We start from the raw sequence: 16,474 nt of genomic DNA, 5'->3' as shown, positions 1-16,474 counted from the left end.
ACCTTGGGGTAACTCATCCCTTGGTCCTGATACTCAGGGGGAGTGTTTGATACTTGTATTCATAATGTTCATGATGTCATGAAAAATGTCCTGACATCCTGTCTAAAAGGATTTTTTTTTCTGTCATATTATACAGTATGAGGCCTGTTGTTCGTTGTGTCTGCCTCTGGTGTTTTGTGTGAAAAAGGATGTTGTATGTTTTCTTGCTGGTGTATATCCTTGTTTCTAACCCTCTTACCTGTTGGTCGTTGCAAAGATTATTTTAGCCAAAATTTGTCAAAGGGGGAGATTGTTAGGTCTGACATATTGTGATTGACTGCATTTTGGAAAAATAAGTATTTTTGACAGATGTTAAACAAGATGTCCTGACATGTTGTTTCAACATTACAACGTGACCGAGCTTAAGCATCTTATGAGATTTAGCCTCTTTAATGTTTTATCTGAAGATTCTGTGAAGATTTAGTTCACGTATATTATTGAGCATTTTCCTTGTACCTGAAGATTAGTATGTCTTGACTTATTTACGTAAGAACGGTGTCAAGACATTTTAGGAAACATCTGATTTGATTGAGATCATATCTTTAGAAGATTGTGCAGAGATCTTGGATCTACTGCAAATCAAGACCGAAGCCCATGCGTCTTCACAACTATTTATAGAGAAGTTCAAAACCTAAGAATGCATCGAAGCAATGCAGTATATTATTATCATTAGGGTTTCATGTGTGTGCTTTATATGAGCCATTCGAGTATCTCCTTGATACTTGAATTGGACCTGGTGTATTGAGTTGTAACAAACAATCCCTCAGAAGATTTTAAGCAAGAGAGGATTGTCTTTGTCAATTGTTTATTGTCGTGTGGTTGAGGGAAGTGAGAGGGGCCTCATATCTAGGAGTATCCTAGATAGAAACTTCCACGAGTAGAGATTAGGTGAGAAGTCTGTAAAACCTGAGGTTGTTCAGGACTTCAAACTAATTCTTTGATAGTGGATTTCCTTCTTGGCTTGGTAGCCCCCAGATATATGTGATGTCGCACCGAACTGGGTTAACAACTGATTGTGTTATTTACTTTCATACTGTTATTTTAATCCTGTAATTGTTTGTGGTGTGATAATGTGCAGACCCTGAGGTTGTGACGTCGTGTACGACATCAGGGATATGCTTTCCAGAATTTCAAGTATTGCATCTAAGTGTTATTACATATATATGGAATATTGTCAAAAATTTCTTACATAATCACTATGTCTCATTAGATACATTTAGACACCTTTCTTAATGTCAATTACAAGACTAGTGTACTCCTATTTTTTCGCCTTTCAATTAACTAATGGCGTTTATCGGCTATGATGGGTTGTGTATTTACATATGCAAAGGTAGAGTCATTCATTTTACACATGTTTTTTTTGTATAATAAGTAATATTTCACACAAATAATATATATCAACTTAATAAATCTCCTGAATGAAGTGGAATCAGTCGTTGCACTATTATTTTCAATGGAGTCTTTAAGCTATGTTCCATGAGACATATTGGAATTATGTGAAGAACATTTCCAATCTCTTCAATGGTTAAACCATATGAGTGAAACTCCATCATTCTCATTTTTATTTGCACAAGATCAATTTTGTAATAGTTACATAGCTTTGGCATGGTATTATTTTTAACATTGTTATGAGTAATTTCACTTTCTCCAACAATTAGCATCTTGTATTTTGTAAACCCCTCAGAGAGAGAGAATCTTGATTTTAAGTACATGAAGCTAATCATGACAACAAGAGGAAATGATACGAAAAATTACAATAAAAAATATTTTAAATCTCTTGGAACTCTGTACTATCTATGGACACAACTTTAATAATATAGACTAGAAGAATATTAAAAATACATAGAGTATTGGCATATGTAACACAACTATGTGCGTAAGTGCTCCTAGGAAACTGTTAATGGTGTCTTATAGGTATTCTAACTTACACAAATTAGTTGAACTTATTGTAACAACAAAATGAAACAACGTCTTAGAAACTTATAATTGTAGGGCCAAATGTGTAGTTGAACTCTTTAGCAATTGTTTTCTGCATTGTGGAATCTAAAGCAAGTGTACGCATCTTGGTGTCACCAATCACTTGAACTGGACGAAGGAAGTTTTATGAGTGTGGGGAAAGAAGAAGAAGAGAAAGGGTTTTTGGGTGATTATTTAAAGGTAAAAAAAATTCCATCTCAGCACCGTTAATGCCACCTCACCAACGTTAATGCCATATATGCATTTTTGGAACAAAATCTTTAAAAAAGGGAAATAGTGTAGATGTTAGGTAACTTTAAAGGACTGATTTGTAGCAAAAAGAATTTCAAGTACCAACCGTTTACAATTAAATAACTTAAAGGACCTCTGGTGTAATTTTGTCGAGTATTTTTAAGAGGTCATGTAAAGTGATGAAAATAAAAAAATGGTTGGATGTAATGCATGTTGAGATGAAATCATTGCATGATAATAACACTTATGATTTAGCGAAGTTGCCTAAAGGCAAAAAGGCTTTGGAAAATAGGTGGATTTATAGAGTTAAACATGAGAGTAAATCTAAATCTCCAAGGTATAAATCCAGATTAGTGGTGAATGGTTTACGTTAAAGAAAAAGTGTTGTTTTTAATGATATTTTTTCATATGTTGTAAAGATGTCATTAATCAGAATTGTGTTGAGTATGGCTTCTACTCTTGATTTAGAGGTTGAGCAAATTGATGTGAAAACGATTTTCCTTCATGGTGATTTGGAGGAAGAGATCTACATGAAACAACCTGATGGTTTTCAAATTAAATGCAAAGAAGATCATGTTTGTAGATTGAGAAAAAATCTATATTGGTTAAGCAAGCTCCAAAGCAGTGGTACAAGAAGTTTCAGTCTGTTATATGTGATAAAGGATACCATAAGACTACTTCATATCATTGCGTATTTGTTAGAATTTTTTTAATGAAGACTTCATTATCTCGTTGTTATATGTTTATGATATGCTTATTGTAGGGGAAAATATTTCTAACATTGACAAGTTAAAGAAACAGTTGGGCGAATCACTTGTCAAGAAAAATATGGGAGCAACTAAACAAATTATTGGCATTAGAATCATGCATGACATAAAGGATAAGGAACTTTGGATGTCATAAGAACATTATATTGAAAGAGTGCTACAAAGATTCAAAATGGAAAGTTTTAAGACGGTAAGCACTCCTCTTGCTACTCATTTCAAATTGAGTTCTAATCAAAGTCCTTCAAGTGAAAATGAAACATTTGATATGAAATATATTCCTTATGCGTATGTTGTAGGTAGTTTGATGTATGTAATGGTGTGTATAAGACCAGATATAGCACATGTTGTTGGTACAATCAGTAGATTTTTCTCAAATCCAGGTAGAGAGTATTGGAATGTTGTAAAATGGATTTTAAGGTATCTTCGAGGTACTACTTGTATGAGGCTTTGCTTTAGAGGAGATAACTATACTCTAAAGGGTTACTCTGACTCCATTATGACTGAAGACATTTATTTCAGAAAGTCCACTTCGGGCTACATGATTAAATTTGCAGGGGGGTTATGGCTTGTCAATTCATATTGCAAAAGTGTGTAACATTGTCTACTATAGAGGTTGAGTTCATTGTCATTACCGAAGCATGCAAAGTAATTATGGTTGAAGAAATTTTTCCAAGAGCTTGGTTTTGTTCAAGACAAATATGTGTTATTTGTTAATACTCAAATCATTATTCATCTCAGTAAGAATCTGACTATTCATAATAGGTCCAAACACATTAATATGAGATATCATTGGATACATGATGTTTTAGATGCTAAGTTGTTAGAGTTAGCTAAATTCCATACAGAAGATAATAATTTTGATATGATGACTAAAGCATTACCAAGAGGGAAGTTTGAAGCTTGTTGTGATATCGTCGATTTGACGATTTTCTTCACATAATTGTGAGAGGGAGATTTGTTTGGTTTTTGGACTCCTTTCCTATGTGGAGAAAGACCCAAATATGTTAGCCCATTAGTGTCTCGCTTATTTAACTGATATGGTCAGTTTATGGTGGAGACAAGAAGATTAAAAGAGGTACAAAATCAGTTACAAAAGAGAGAAAATATAAGAGAACCATATTCCCGCTTTTCTGTAATCAGACTCACTAAATCGACGATTTCAAATTCGTTAACCATTGGATCAAGCTCAAATTTGGAGGTCAGGTTCGCAACACCTATGTCTACCTTTTGACTGTTCAGATCTTCAAAAAAAAAATTGAGTTGAGAGATATCTGCTTCGCACTGAAGCTGCAGATTTCGATAATTTCCTCCTTTTTTGGAGGAGTTGTTTATCCCAACTAGCCTAATCATTCGATTAATCGCCTCTACTTTTGACCTTCATATAAGATCTAAGGTGCATAAATAAGAATATGTTAAGGTCAAACGATCCAAAACTATGATCGGACGTCCATTTGATTTCATTTATGTACAAGATCTTTGGATTGAATCTCTTCTAGTCCACTTAAATTTTATCGTTTCAGAGATTTATTAAATAAATATATATGGTCGGACCAAATGTAATATATATATATATATATATATATATATATATATATATATATATATATATATATATGATCAATTTATTATAATTTTAACTATGTATAAAATCATTTTTATCAACATTCAAAAATACATTAAAAAAAGAAGCTGGTTTCCTGAGTAGGATAGTTGGTTACCATTATACAATGTGTCCTCAACCTTATCTTACTCGTTTTGAGTCATACATTAAAAATTGACTTTTATCAATACCATATTATTTATTTCAGTACTTTCTTAATTGTTTGTAAGCAAGCATATCTTGTTTGGCCACTTTTATAAACTATAAATATTTAAGTATAACAGTGGATTCACAATAGTAGAGATTCCCCAAACACATATCTTTGGCTTGAAGAAACATACGTAAGTTGGTAAATATTATCTGACTTTGAATATAAGATTCTAACCACCTTTTCCAGAAATAAAACTATTTGAAATTACTTTCTCTATTCCTAACTTATTTCTTAGAAAAGTTAAGGTTTCAAATATTTCTAATAAAGACAAAATAAGTGGCCACCAATATAAAACCTCATCATAAAGCTAAAGCAGGTGTTACTGTTAACTATGGATTCAATAACAGATTACAGATTATCATAATAAAGGCTAAAACTCTCTTTACTGTTTTTACAAGTCAAGAGAATTTAAAACCAGTTGTTGTGAGTTGTGATGGATAGGCAGAGAGTATTGAAGTGAAAGCAAAACAAGCCTATATGCTATAACTGACATAAACATAAGATAAAAGTAGGAGTAAGGCTTGAAGAAACTCATGTGTCTAATTTTCAGAAAGAGAGGCAAAATGCAGAAAATGAAGAACCTTGGAAGTATTGGAAGCAGTGGGAGGTTTTCAACAGAAGAGGGTGAAGATGAGGATATTTCAAAACTGGCCATTTCCACGTTTCAAGCTAAGGAAGAAGAGATTGAGAGGAGAAAAATGGAGGTGAAAGAGAGAGTTGAACTTCAACTTGGACGCGCCGAGGAAGAGACGAGGCGCTTGGCATACATTTGGGAAGTAAGTTCCATGTTTAGGATAAAACTCATATGCGAATATCTCTCTCAGAAATCTATGCATTCATGCAGTCTGCAAATTTTATTACTATTACTTCTTATTTACATGCAAATCATTAATGTCTTTTTTTTTCTTTGTTAATCTACTAGGAGCTTGAAGTGCTGGAAGATCCTATGAAGAAAGAAGTTGCAATGATACGTAAAAAGATTGATTTGGCTAACAAAGATTTAAAGCAACTCGGACAGAACTACCAGAAAAAGGTATGATTCATCATAACACAGAAACTACTTTGTTCATATATGACAAAATAATAGTGAAAACTAACTTTTACAATTGACTTAATAGGAGAAAGAGTATAAAGAAACCTTGGAAGCTTTTAATGAAAAAAACAAAGAGAAGGCTAATTTGGTAGCAACATTAACTGAGGTACAGTACTCAACACTGTGTTATGTCATATATACCAATTACAATGGTAATAATATTGTATTTCTTTCCATATTTTCTAATTGATCATTTTATGAATAGCTGCTGACTGAAAGTGAAAAAATGAGGTTGAAGAAACTGGAGGAGCTATGCAAGACCATAGAGTCTGTGTCACTAAAACAATAATCTTAGAAGTGTGCTTTGGTTACTAGTTTGGCTTATTCAATTTGCAGTGATTTGTATTTAAATGCTATTCAGATTTCTTTGTTTGAAGGATTAACAAAACAAAATATAACATTCTCATATTCAATATGGACCCTATTTTTTTTTAAAGAAATCATATAGATCTCTAAGACTATTTTGAGAAGGGGAAGTGTTATTTGGACAACAAGAATATTGTCAAACAAAGAAATGGGATCCTCTCCATTTCTTTTGGAAAGCTCCCTAACTATGGTGCTTCTAGGCTACGATGTATACGATGCATAGGTACGTTAATAAAAAAACGAAAAAGATTTTTCTATAAAATATATGAGTAGAAAACTAAATTATTACTTTCATAACAAAACACCATTATAAAAAAAATTAAAAAAACCAAAAATAATGATAAAATACAATAACAAAAAAATTAAAACACATAAATATATTATATTAATATTTGAGAAAATCACAAATTTCAATTAAAAACCAAATAATAAGAAAAAATTAAACACCACGAATGCGATACGAGTATCCGATATCGATATTTCACAATTTTAGAAGGACTCATGCATAAGAGCTTCTATAGGTAAAAGGACATTCCTTGCGTTTATAGCATGCTAGTATCACACTAAACACGACAGACTAAACATCATTTTCCTTCTAATTATTGGAAATTGTGATAGCCCGAAATATAAACGTGGTAGGCATATGCATCGTGTGATGATGACATTCATACCAAGAAAAAATAACTTATCATGATCAATCCACATTCTACATGAATTGTAAAAGATATCAAAACCATTTAAGTCTACATGTGTGATCATAAGATAGTAGCAGGCTGACCCTAAAGAATGATAAAAGAACACCCGCAGAATTGAAAGATGGACAAATCTAAGAAATGAAATTTTAGATGAAAACCAAAGACTGATTAAGAGTTTAATCATGTTAGCTGTTGCACTTGCACCAAAACATTAAACACTGGTCTATTGCTTCTAGTTCCAAATCCTTGTTATGCACGCAGCAAAACACACAACCTTTAGCATCAAACTTCACCTTCTACCCGTTGATCCAGCCCGTGGCTTGCCTTTAACCTCAGAGTCCTGCTCATACGAGAAAAACAGTTACTCCTAAACTGACTAGCTTTTTCAATGGGAAAAATGAAAGGAAACTAAAGAAGAATAAACATGTCTGTTGAATGCGTTAAGATAATTAAAGACAAGTGAAAACTGAGATATATCATAATTCCTCCGTACTCAAGAATCAAGATACACCAAAGAAAGAATTCTGATTTCGTTTCTTTCTTTCATCTTCCTTCATTTTCATCCATCCATCCATCCAATTAGTTTAAATTCATACATTGGGAGATCCTTCAACAATTCAAACACAGGTATGCACATATGTATGTCTGAATGCAGAAGTGTGTACCTGTGGTAAGTGCAAATAAATGCAGTTCTTTGCAGTCGATGGATTGTGATTTTCTGCACCTTTGCTCCAATCATAACAAACCTATAGACATGTGTAAAAGTTGGTTCAGAGCCAAATTATGTTAATTGAATGGAAGGCACACATCAACATGTCAATAAAAAGCAAGAAAACTTATACTGTCTTCAAAGCACGTTCATAAAAAACATGGCAAATTTCTTCATTTAACAAGAATCAACTAATCAGAACATCTATTGCATATGCATAAACTGACAGGTTAATTCAAACATCTAATCCCAAATGTCAAATGGGATTTAGGCAATTCATACTGTGTTTTAGTTATAATTAACTGTCTAAAGATCTATGTATTATGTGGGGGGAGATGCGCGTATCCTCAACAAAGTCATTCAGTGTCTAAACTCATCAGTTTAGCCTTTTAATTTAGGATATGCCAATATCTCATTCTTCATCCAATATCCAGCAGCATACATACTCTGTTGACTCAGGAAAATTGATTTATTAAATTGAACTCAAGGACTGAATAGGCATATTTGAGTGCACCTTCAAATAACATTACATTAATCCACTCTCAATCACCAGAATATTAATTGAAAATGGCTACGACAAGTATGGAATCTGAGATAGAAAGAGAGTTGGGGTGATAATCTACTTAAGAAATGAACACGATAAATGTGATGTTATTGCAAAATGGGCCCATTGATAAATATGAGTTCAGATTTAGAAATTTTTCTAATGATCCAATTATAAAGCTCTTGACTTGGTTATTGATTATATATAGTAAAACAAATTGCATTGAAAGTAAATAACTACAATTTTAAACCAGCAAAGCATACCGCATAAGCATATATGGAGCCATCATTATTGAATGCACCGCAAGGTATGGGCTGACCACACCTTTGCATAGCCTACAAAACACATTATAAAATGAAATATCAGTAAATAACTTCATAAAGATAGCCAAAGGTGGAAAGAAGACTGTATTGTTTTCTAGATTGATACATGGTTAATACAGTAATTTTAAGGATTCTATAGAATAAAGGGAAGTTAGTGTAGTTAAAGTAGTTACGAGTAGTTAGAGTGATCAGTTAGCTGGTTGGTTAGTTTGTTAGGTAGCTGTTCAGGTGGTTAGTTTGTTAGGTGACTGATAAGCCTATTAGCAAGTCTTTAAATAGCCTTCATTTGATAGAGGAGAGTATCTTTGAATATAGTAATTGTGAATAGAGTACTCTCTATGGTGAAGAGCCTTGAGGAGAGATTCTCTCCTATTCTTCTATTAGAGAAAACTAGGGAAGAATCCCCTGGTATGAAGTACAGACAGAATTTCAAGGGTTTGCACCTCCTCCTCATCTGTCTAATACTTCCTTCTTATTTAAATACATCATAGACTAACTCTCTAACTAATAAAAACTAACAAGGAGTTACTTATCAGGTTTATGTCTGGCCATACAAAAAATTATTGTGTTTTGGAATCAGTGTTATCAAATTGCCCCGCCATGGCCGCTATGGCGGATATACATGGCGTTTTTTGGAATTGCCGCAATGGTAAATACCGGCGGCTATTGCGGGTTTTCCACAATAACGGCGCCGCAAAGCGGCCGGTATGGTGGGATTTTGGCTCTCAGCCATCGACAACACTGTTTGGAATTACATAGATTGCATTCAGAAAGAAAAGACTGGTGAGGAGGAAAGTTTAGTAACAAAATTAGAACCTTGAGTCTCTGTTTGCTGTCCTTATCCCAGAAATTAAAGGCACCATCAGATCCAGCAGTTGCAAAAGTGTGATGTACCTGAACAGAAAGACATCAATAAGATCATATACAAAAGAATATTAAGTAAACAACTTTCAAAATGAAAGTTAACTGATTTTTGATATTATGAACTGTATATTACAGGATGGAAACTTAAGGAGTTGACTGAATATATGTCAGTGCTTTCTCTGTGGCATTTAAAAGTAAAATTCTTGTTTTGTTGTGCATCATCAAGGTGATGTACTCCAACCCTTCCTTCTATTGAGCCAACCTACAGAGAAAAACTAGTCAATACACAATAGTATCCGAATAGAAATCAGTGCGTATACACCAAGGATGTATGTGATAATAACACCAAGAAAAAACCTAATAGCATAAAAGCAACACACGGAACTATTTAAATTAAAATGATGGTGTTTGAGTTTGTAATGCACAAAACAAATGCAGCAAAGGGTAATGTGAATATTAAATTCAATTTTCACACCCTATATTTTATCTTGATAAATAAGGCCTCGATGTTGTCATTATATAGTATCAGTGCAAAAGCCTTCTAGTAAATAATGCATTGATAACCCAATTGTCTAAAGAGTGCAATACAATGTACCAATTAGAGCATCCTCAAACTTTAGAGCCTCTTCACAGCACGTACATAAACACTCTACTACAAGTGGAGAACTGACCCACATCATTGCATTGATGGAATAAAATAAATAAAATAAAATAAAAGGGTAGCAAATAAGACTGCAGACTTCTATAACTGTACTTGAATGTAAGTGAGGAGTGAATACATACCAAAAAACCTTGTTGATCTGGAAAAGCAGCAACACATCTTGTCTGATATTTCAAGGGCGATACTATTCTTTTGTACTCCGTCTGTTGTGAATTTTTCACAAGTTACAAGAAAGACAATTAAATCATCATTTGTTGAACTCAATAGCTCATCAAATATTAAAAATCATTGAAACCAAGAAATCATAGAAAGTCTAATCTAAACACAGCAAATTTGGATAAACATTGAAAACCAGAAATCATAGAAAGTGATATCTAAACACAGCAAATTTGGATAAAAGATCAAAAAAGTCTTTTACAGACAGTAAGACATATAAAACCATAATTGATATAAACATAAAAGGGTCAATGAGAACACTCATATTCAGCTTGGGTTGAATGTTCCTTGAGTTCACTTTATGTTTACTCAATTTTCTCTAATAAGTTATCTAATAAGTTCCGTGTTTTTTCATGTTGCCTGCTTAAAGAGTTAAGGTGTAATCCCAATGCTGTTAAGTACATATTAAAATTTTAATCAGAAGAAAAACATGGTTATCAAGACAATTACCGTTATTTTAGCATAATGAATTTCTTGTAGGGAACAATTTAATTGTTATTTAGGGTTTTTCCTAGGTGTGATACTACTGAATGAAGTTTGAATAATCTAGATCGAGTGCAAGGTAAAGAACATTCAGATACACAAGTGAAAATTGTTGAGAACATCAAATCAAGGATTTCCACAAACAATAGTTCAGTTATCCAAATTCTAATATTTATAAAAATACTATAAACAGCATATTACACCTGCATATTGAAAAGGCAGATAATGCAGATTTGACATCATGTTGAAAAATTATAAGCAAGCACGCGTTAACCCAATAGGAAACTGAAGAGAATTTATAGTTCCAACTTCATCTCGAGTATAAAACCCGTATTTTACATTAGAACACAAACCTCTTCCTTACAAAGCCACAAGCAACAGCATTATGAAAACTTATGTTAGAATAAAATAGCACCTGAGGATTCTGCAAGTTGAAGACAATCAGATTCCTATCCGCAGTTCCCACAACCATGAGAGGATGTCTCACTGACATTGTATAACAGCGATCAGGGAGTTGCTGAGTATGCACCGGATTGGACTGCCTAGTATCCCAATACCTAACACAAGCAAAATAAAGCATAAAATAATTTGTGAAGTAGCAAATTCTAGTAGTTAATACAAAAAAGACCTAAAGACTCTGAATAAGACAATGAATATGCATACTTAATGGTTTTGTCCCAGCTTCCGGTGGCCAAAAGACTCATCTCGGGTATCCAAGCAACCTCTTTGATGGGAGCATCATGCATGGCAACAGTGACCGGTTGGCCTCCGGACAAAAGTGGCCACATCTTGACCTGCTTATCACAACCTCCAGAAAAAACCGTTGTTCCATCATCCTTCCAAGCATGGCACAAAACCTACAACAAGAAACAAACAAAATCAGTCTAAATGTTCAAATCCAACCAACGCCATTCGAGACTCAACCTATCTAGCCCTAACACATCACATTGAAGGCATTACTTACCGGTTGATCATGAGAAATGGAAGCCTTAGGAGTACTGTTAAGAGCAGTTCCATTCTTCGAAATCTCCCAACACCGAACCTGTTATGAGGTAACAAAATGTGAGTAAAACAATGAATGAAAGAGAAAGAAAGAAATGAAAATTGAGAAACTGAAAACCTGGTTGTCCCATGAAGTAGCAACGAGGAAATTGGCCTTGGAACTGAAAGAAATACTGGAAACAGAATCAGAAGGTGGTTGCGTAACCTGAAAATTGAATGTAGGGTTATGGAAAATGATTGAATGATGAGAATATCTAAACCCTGAATTGAATAAACCACATTCGAAATTTACCTCAAACGATTTGTTAGGATTTGTATTTGCACCTCCGAAACTCGACATTTTGATCAACTTCGAGAGAGAGAGAGAGAGAGAGAGAGAGAGAGAGAGAGAGAGAGGGGGGGAGAGAGAGTTTCTGGGTGGTTCTTGCGTCCGACTAACAACTCAACTTCTTCTTGACTGAAGATTTACGCATTAGAGTTGGGTTTGGGTAACTGAGTTCACTGCGGCTCTGCAAAAATTTGAAACTCAATACAATTTTCCGTTTCAAATACTTTTTTTTCATTATGTATAATTATGACTCGGGAAAATATTTAAAATTAATTTATAGTAAAGTATGATATAAAATTATAAATTCATAAGTAAATTATTTATATCAATTTCACTTAAATTAAGGAAATAATTCCTTGGATTGAAAATAAGTAGGAACGCGGACGCCGATATGCTAGAGAACTAGTGTGACTGTGAACATGGAAGATTTTCGATCAAATCGGAAAATCGATGATAAAAGATCAAATTGGTTCCATACTTTTTGATACATTTCAAAATTGTGTATTCTATTTTTTTTTTATGTTTTATTATACATCATCTTAAATATATTTTTCTATCATATAATCTTGCAATAAATAAATCTCAATAATACTATATAAAGTTGAATTTGTAAAATAATAGTTTAATTATAATTTGATCTTGTTTTATCCTATTCATTTAATTAATTTTTTATTTTAAATTTAAATATTTTTTATTTTTCACAATTTTATTAAATTAATATCATTAACGAGTTAAATCCAAGTTATCTTTGGCATTGTTATTTAGGTCACATAAATGAGAAACACATTTTCAAACTCTATAAAAATAGACTCTCAGACTTTTCTAATTACGAATCATATGATAATTGTAGATCTTGTTTAATTGAAAAGATGACAAAGTTCTCATCCATAGTAAAAGATAAAATGGTTAATGATCTTTTGATTTTCATATATACTGATGTACGTGGACCACTGAACATGTACTAATTATTTAAGTAAATATAGTTATATAAATTTAATAAAACATAAATTTGAATCTTTTAAAAAGTTCAAGGAATTCAAGAATGAAGTACAAAACCAACTAGGTAAGAATATTAAAACTCTTCAATCAGACCGATGTAGTGAATATTTAAGCCTAAAGTTGGATGATCATATAAAAGAGCATGGTATTCTATCGCAGCTTAATCCTCCCGGAACTCCAAAATGGAATGGTGTATCTGAGAGAAGAAATCGAACCTTGTTAGACATGGTCTGATCCATAATGAGTCACGTCGATCTTCCAAACACCTTTTAGGGGCATGGCTTGTTGACAGTAGCTTACACATTTGACATTGTTCCATCTAAAAAGGTTGAGAAGACACCATATGAGATATGGAATGGTAAGAAACCACATATGCCTTACATGAAGATTTGGGATTGCGAAGTTTATGTGAAACGACAAATTTCAACCAAGCTTGATCACAGATATGACAAATGCTTATTTGTGGGATATCCTAAGAAACAAGATGGTGTTACTTCTACAATCCTTCTGAGGGGGAAATGTGTGTTGCTCGAACTAAAGTATTCCTGGAAAAGTACTTTATTTCCAAAGGAATCAATGGGAGGAAAGTAAAGCTGGAAGAAATTCAAGAATCAAAAAGCATTTATACATCTATGTAGGAACTGGTACAGGAAATACAAGTAGTTGTGGAAGAACAACATGCTCAAGTAGAACAAGACCAGCGTGGGTTAAACAGGATATGTCACCGGCCTAAGAGATATGGTTATCTCATAACTAATCAAGATGATGTATTACTTATGGGTCAAGATGAGCATGTAACCTATCAAGAGGCCATCATTTGTCCCAGGTCTGAGAAGTGGATATAAGCCATGAAATCTGAAATGGAGTCCATGTACACAAACTAGGTTTAGACCTTGGTAGAGCCTCTTGTAGGAGTTAATCTTATAAGATGCAAGTGGGTCTTTAAATAAAAGTCTAACATGGATGGTAAGGTACATACCTATAAGGCAAGACTAGTTACGTAGGACTATAAGCAGATTCATGGTGTAGACTATGATGAAACCTTTTCACCAATTGTAATGCTTAAATTTGTTCGAATTTTACTTGCCATCGTTGCATATCATGATTGTGAAATATGGTCGATGGATGTCAAGACTTATTTTCTTAATGGGAATATTCTTAAGGATATATACATTACACAAACTGAAGGATTTATTATATCAGAAGAAGCCCAAAAAATATGCATGTTATAGTGATCAATCTATGGATTGAAGCAAGCTTCTAGAAGCTAGAATCTTCGATTTGATGAAACGATAAAACAATATGGATTCATCAAAAGACAAATATGAGCCTTGTGTCTATAAGAAGGTTAGTGGGAGCATGATCGTCTTCCTGATATTATATGTAGATGATATATTACTCATTGGAAACGATGTCCCTACCTTGCAACAAGTGAAAACTTGGCTAGGGAAATTCTTTTCTACGAAAGCCCTTGGTGAAACAGCATATATATTAAGAATTAGGATCTATAGAGATAGATCATAAAAAAAATGCTTGGCCTAAGTGTCGCATTACGCGAAAAACCGGCGGGAAACAAGAACAACAGAGCCGCCACCGTGCGTTATTTATCCCAAAAGAGGGAAAGGAAACGCTCAGAGTAAACCTGGAAAAAGCATGGTCTCGCGACCAAAGAGAATGGGATCGGGAGTCGGTTATGCGAAGGGAAGGTATTAGCACCCCTACGCATCCGTCGTACTCGACGGGATCCACGCACAATAGGAAGGAAAATGGTTGCTAAAAAAACGCTGCTCACACACACACACACTGGCTGAAAGAGACACAAGAAAACAGACTGAAACTGACTCGGCAGGATGTCGCATCCTGGGCCTACTTAGTCTATCAGGCATAGACATCAGAGTCGAAGTAGTTCGGAACGGGGAAACGACACATGCTCGCTAGGATGTCGCATCCTATGCATACGTATCTCCTTGGACGAAGGAGAATCAGAGCATTCGTAGCTCGGCTGACACGCACACAAGCAAACACAGGCAAAGGCAAACATGGAGCCCGAATGCCAATCACTGGACTTATATCAGCATCCGAACCAACAAACACACACAGGAAACCAACTGCCAATCGCTGGACCTACGTCGGACTCTAACCAGAAAAGGAGAAACAAACTCACACAAAACAAAACAAAAAGGGCGAACGTGGAGCCTGAATGCCAATCACTGGACTTACATCAGCATCCGAACCAAAACACACGCAAGGGTGGTTAAGACACAAAGGGTTGAAAAAAGAAAAAGGGCGCCCGGAGAGATCTGCTCATCTCCTGCCTACGTACCTCATCTGGTATGAGGATCAGGGCGACGTAGTTCCCCTACGCAGGGAAAAAGGACTAGCCTAACCAGATAACATAGGGAGACACAACACTAGGGAGACTACGACTCGAGCCTAGATGTTGTCATGCAAAGTCGTCCCTAAGTTAAGGTTTCTAGCTAACTTGCACAGGAAGCAAGCTTATCCTAAACATGACTTGCACAGGAAGCAAGCCACGCCTAACCTAACTTGCACAGGAAGCAAGGGTCTCGATTGGAACTAGGGCAAGAAAAAGGGGAGGTCTCAATCGCAAAGAGGGCGAGAGAAAAGAATTAGTGTTAGTTGTTAGTCAAACTCGGCAAGACATCGCGTCTTGTGCCTACGTATCTCATCTGAACATGAGAATCAGAGTTGCCGTAGTTCGGCTAAACTACTCCCGTTGGTTTGTGTTTTTTAAGTGGACAACGTCACTGCGCAATCTACCTGATGCTCGACCTTTGGAGACTTACTCACCTGTAGTAGAAGGAGTTAACGTATCCTTAAGAGGGGATAATGTTTGTTTGTGTTTTAGGAAAGCCCAAGCAAGAAAGGAAGTCCTATACGAAGGAACCGTGCTACCTTAATTGACATGCAAACGAGACTACACGGAGTCTAACAAACCTAGGGGATACAATCACACCACACAAGCACATACAGCATGAAATAAACACACCAACAAGGGGCTCAAACATCAAGGCTAGGTTTTAGTTGAGGGGTCATATCAACCTCAACAAACAAACCACTGGAAATGGGTAGTGTTAGCTCTTAACCTTGCCATTGAGGGGCTAAGGTGAAGCAGATGAAAGGTGAGTGAAGATAAGACTTCACAGCTCTTATCCCTGGCCTGGGAGAGCTTAAGACAAGAATGTGTGGGTTCAGAAGGTGGGAACCCTTCTACACATTTGATACTGACTCAACTGTACAATTGTACAAGATCTTGGGTTTGTATCTGCAATGCATCAACACAGTGGTGTGAGCAAAGCAGATGACACACAGAATAGCAGGGGATAGATTGCATATCCCTTGGGT

The 16,474-nt window shown here is 34.8% G+C and overlaps 2 protein-coding genes across 3 annotated transcripts; one reads left to right on the top strand and one right to left on the bottom strand.

The window, feature by feature from the left end:
* The first annotated feature begins 5,126 nt into the window (after nucleotides 1-5,126).
* Nucleotides 5,127-6,331, top strand: LOC127097534 (uncharacterized). Its single transcript, XM_051036034.1, has 4 exons — nucleotides 5,127-5,601; nucleotides 5,748-5,858; nucleotides 5,944-6,024; nucleotides 6,124-6,331. The coding sequence occupies exons 1-4, from the start codon at nucleotides 5,359-5,361 to the stop codon at nucleotides 6,205-6,207; spliced, it is 519 nt and encodes a 172-aa protein (XP_050891991.1). The 5' UTR covers nucleotides 5,127-5,358; the 3' UTR covers nucleotides 6,208-6,331.
* Nucleotides 6,332-6,911: 580 nt separating this feature from the next.
* On the bottom strand, nucleotides 6,912-12,384 carry LOC127093530 (protein RAE1). Of its 2 annotated transcripts, none has more exons than XM_051032476.1 (12): nucleotides 12,192-12,384; nucleotides 12,074-12,145; nucleotides 11,900-11,986; nucleotides 11,744-11,821; nucleotides 11,443-11,636; nucleotides 11,195-11,336; nucleotides 10,203-10,283; nucleotides 9,553-9,681; nucleotides 9,372-9,449; nucleotides 8,496-8,567; nucleotides 7,645-7,725; nucleotides 6,912-7,319 (listed from the first exon to the last, which is right to left on the bottom strand). In XM_051032476.1, the coding sequence occupies exons 2-12, from the start codon at nucleotides 12,119-12,121 to the stop codon at nucleotides 7,269-7,271; spliced, it is 1,041 nt and encodes a 346-aa protein (XP_050888433.1). In that variant the 5' UTR covers nucleotides 12,122-12,145; nucleotides 12,192-12,384; the 3' UTR covers nucleotides 6,912-7,268. The 2 variants fall into 2 exon arrangements, with proteins under 2 accessions (XP_050888433.1, XP_050888432.1); XM_051032475.1 differs by having other exon boundaries at nucleotides 12,074-12,149; nucleotides 12,192-12,379.
* Between the last annotated feature and the right edge of the window lie 4,090 nt (nucleotides 12,385-16,474).

Source organism: Lathyrus oleraceus, chromosome 6 (assembly GCF_024323335.1).
Source record: "Lathyrus oleraceus cultivar Zhongwan6 chromosome 6, CAAS_Psat_ZW6_1.0, whole genome shotgun sequence".
Lineage (NCBI taxonomy): Eukaryota > Viridiplantae > Streptophyta > Magnoliopsida > Fabales > Fabaceae > Lathyrus > Lathyrus oleraceus.
The sequence above is the reverse complement of the archived record's forward strand: the minus strand, read 5'-3'. Positions and strand labels throughout refer to the sequence as shown.

Excerpts from the sequence above, each read along its gene's own strand:
- LOC127097534 (XM_051036034.1), top strand. The coding sequence starts at position 5,359 with ATGTGTCTAATTTTCAGAAAGAGAGGCAAAATGCAGAAAATGAAGAAC. Across the intron at positions 5,602-5,747 it reads GCTTGGCATACATTTGGGAA|GAGCTTGAAGTGCTGGAAGA; the intron begins GTAAGTTCCATG and ends TTAATCTACTAG. Across the intron at positions 6,025-6,123 it reads TGGTAGCAACATTAACTGAG|CTGCTGACTGAAAGTGAAAA; the intron begins GTACAGTACTCA and ends TTTTATGAATAG.
- LOC127093530 (XM_051032476.1), bottom strand. The coding sequence starts at position 12,121 with ATGTCGAGTTTCGGAGGTGCAAATACAAATCCTAACAAATCGTTTGAG. Across the intron at positions 11,337-11,442 it reads AGCTGGGACAAAACCATTAA|GTATTGGGATACTAGGCAGT; the intron begins GTATGCATATTC and ends TGCTTGTGTTAG. Across the intron at positions 9,682-10,202 it reads CAGATCAACAAGGTTTTTTG|GTTGGCTCAATAGAAGGAAG; the intron begins GTATGTATTCAC and ends TTTTCTCTGTAG.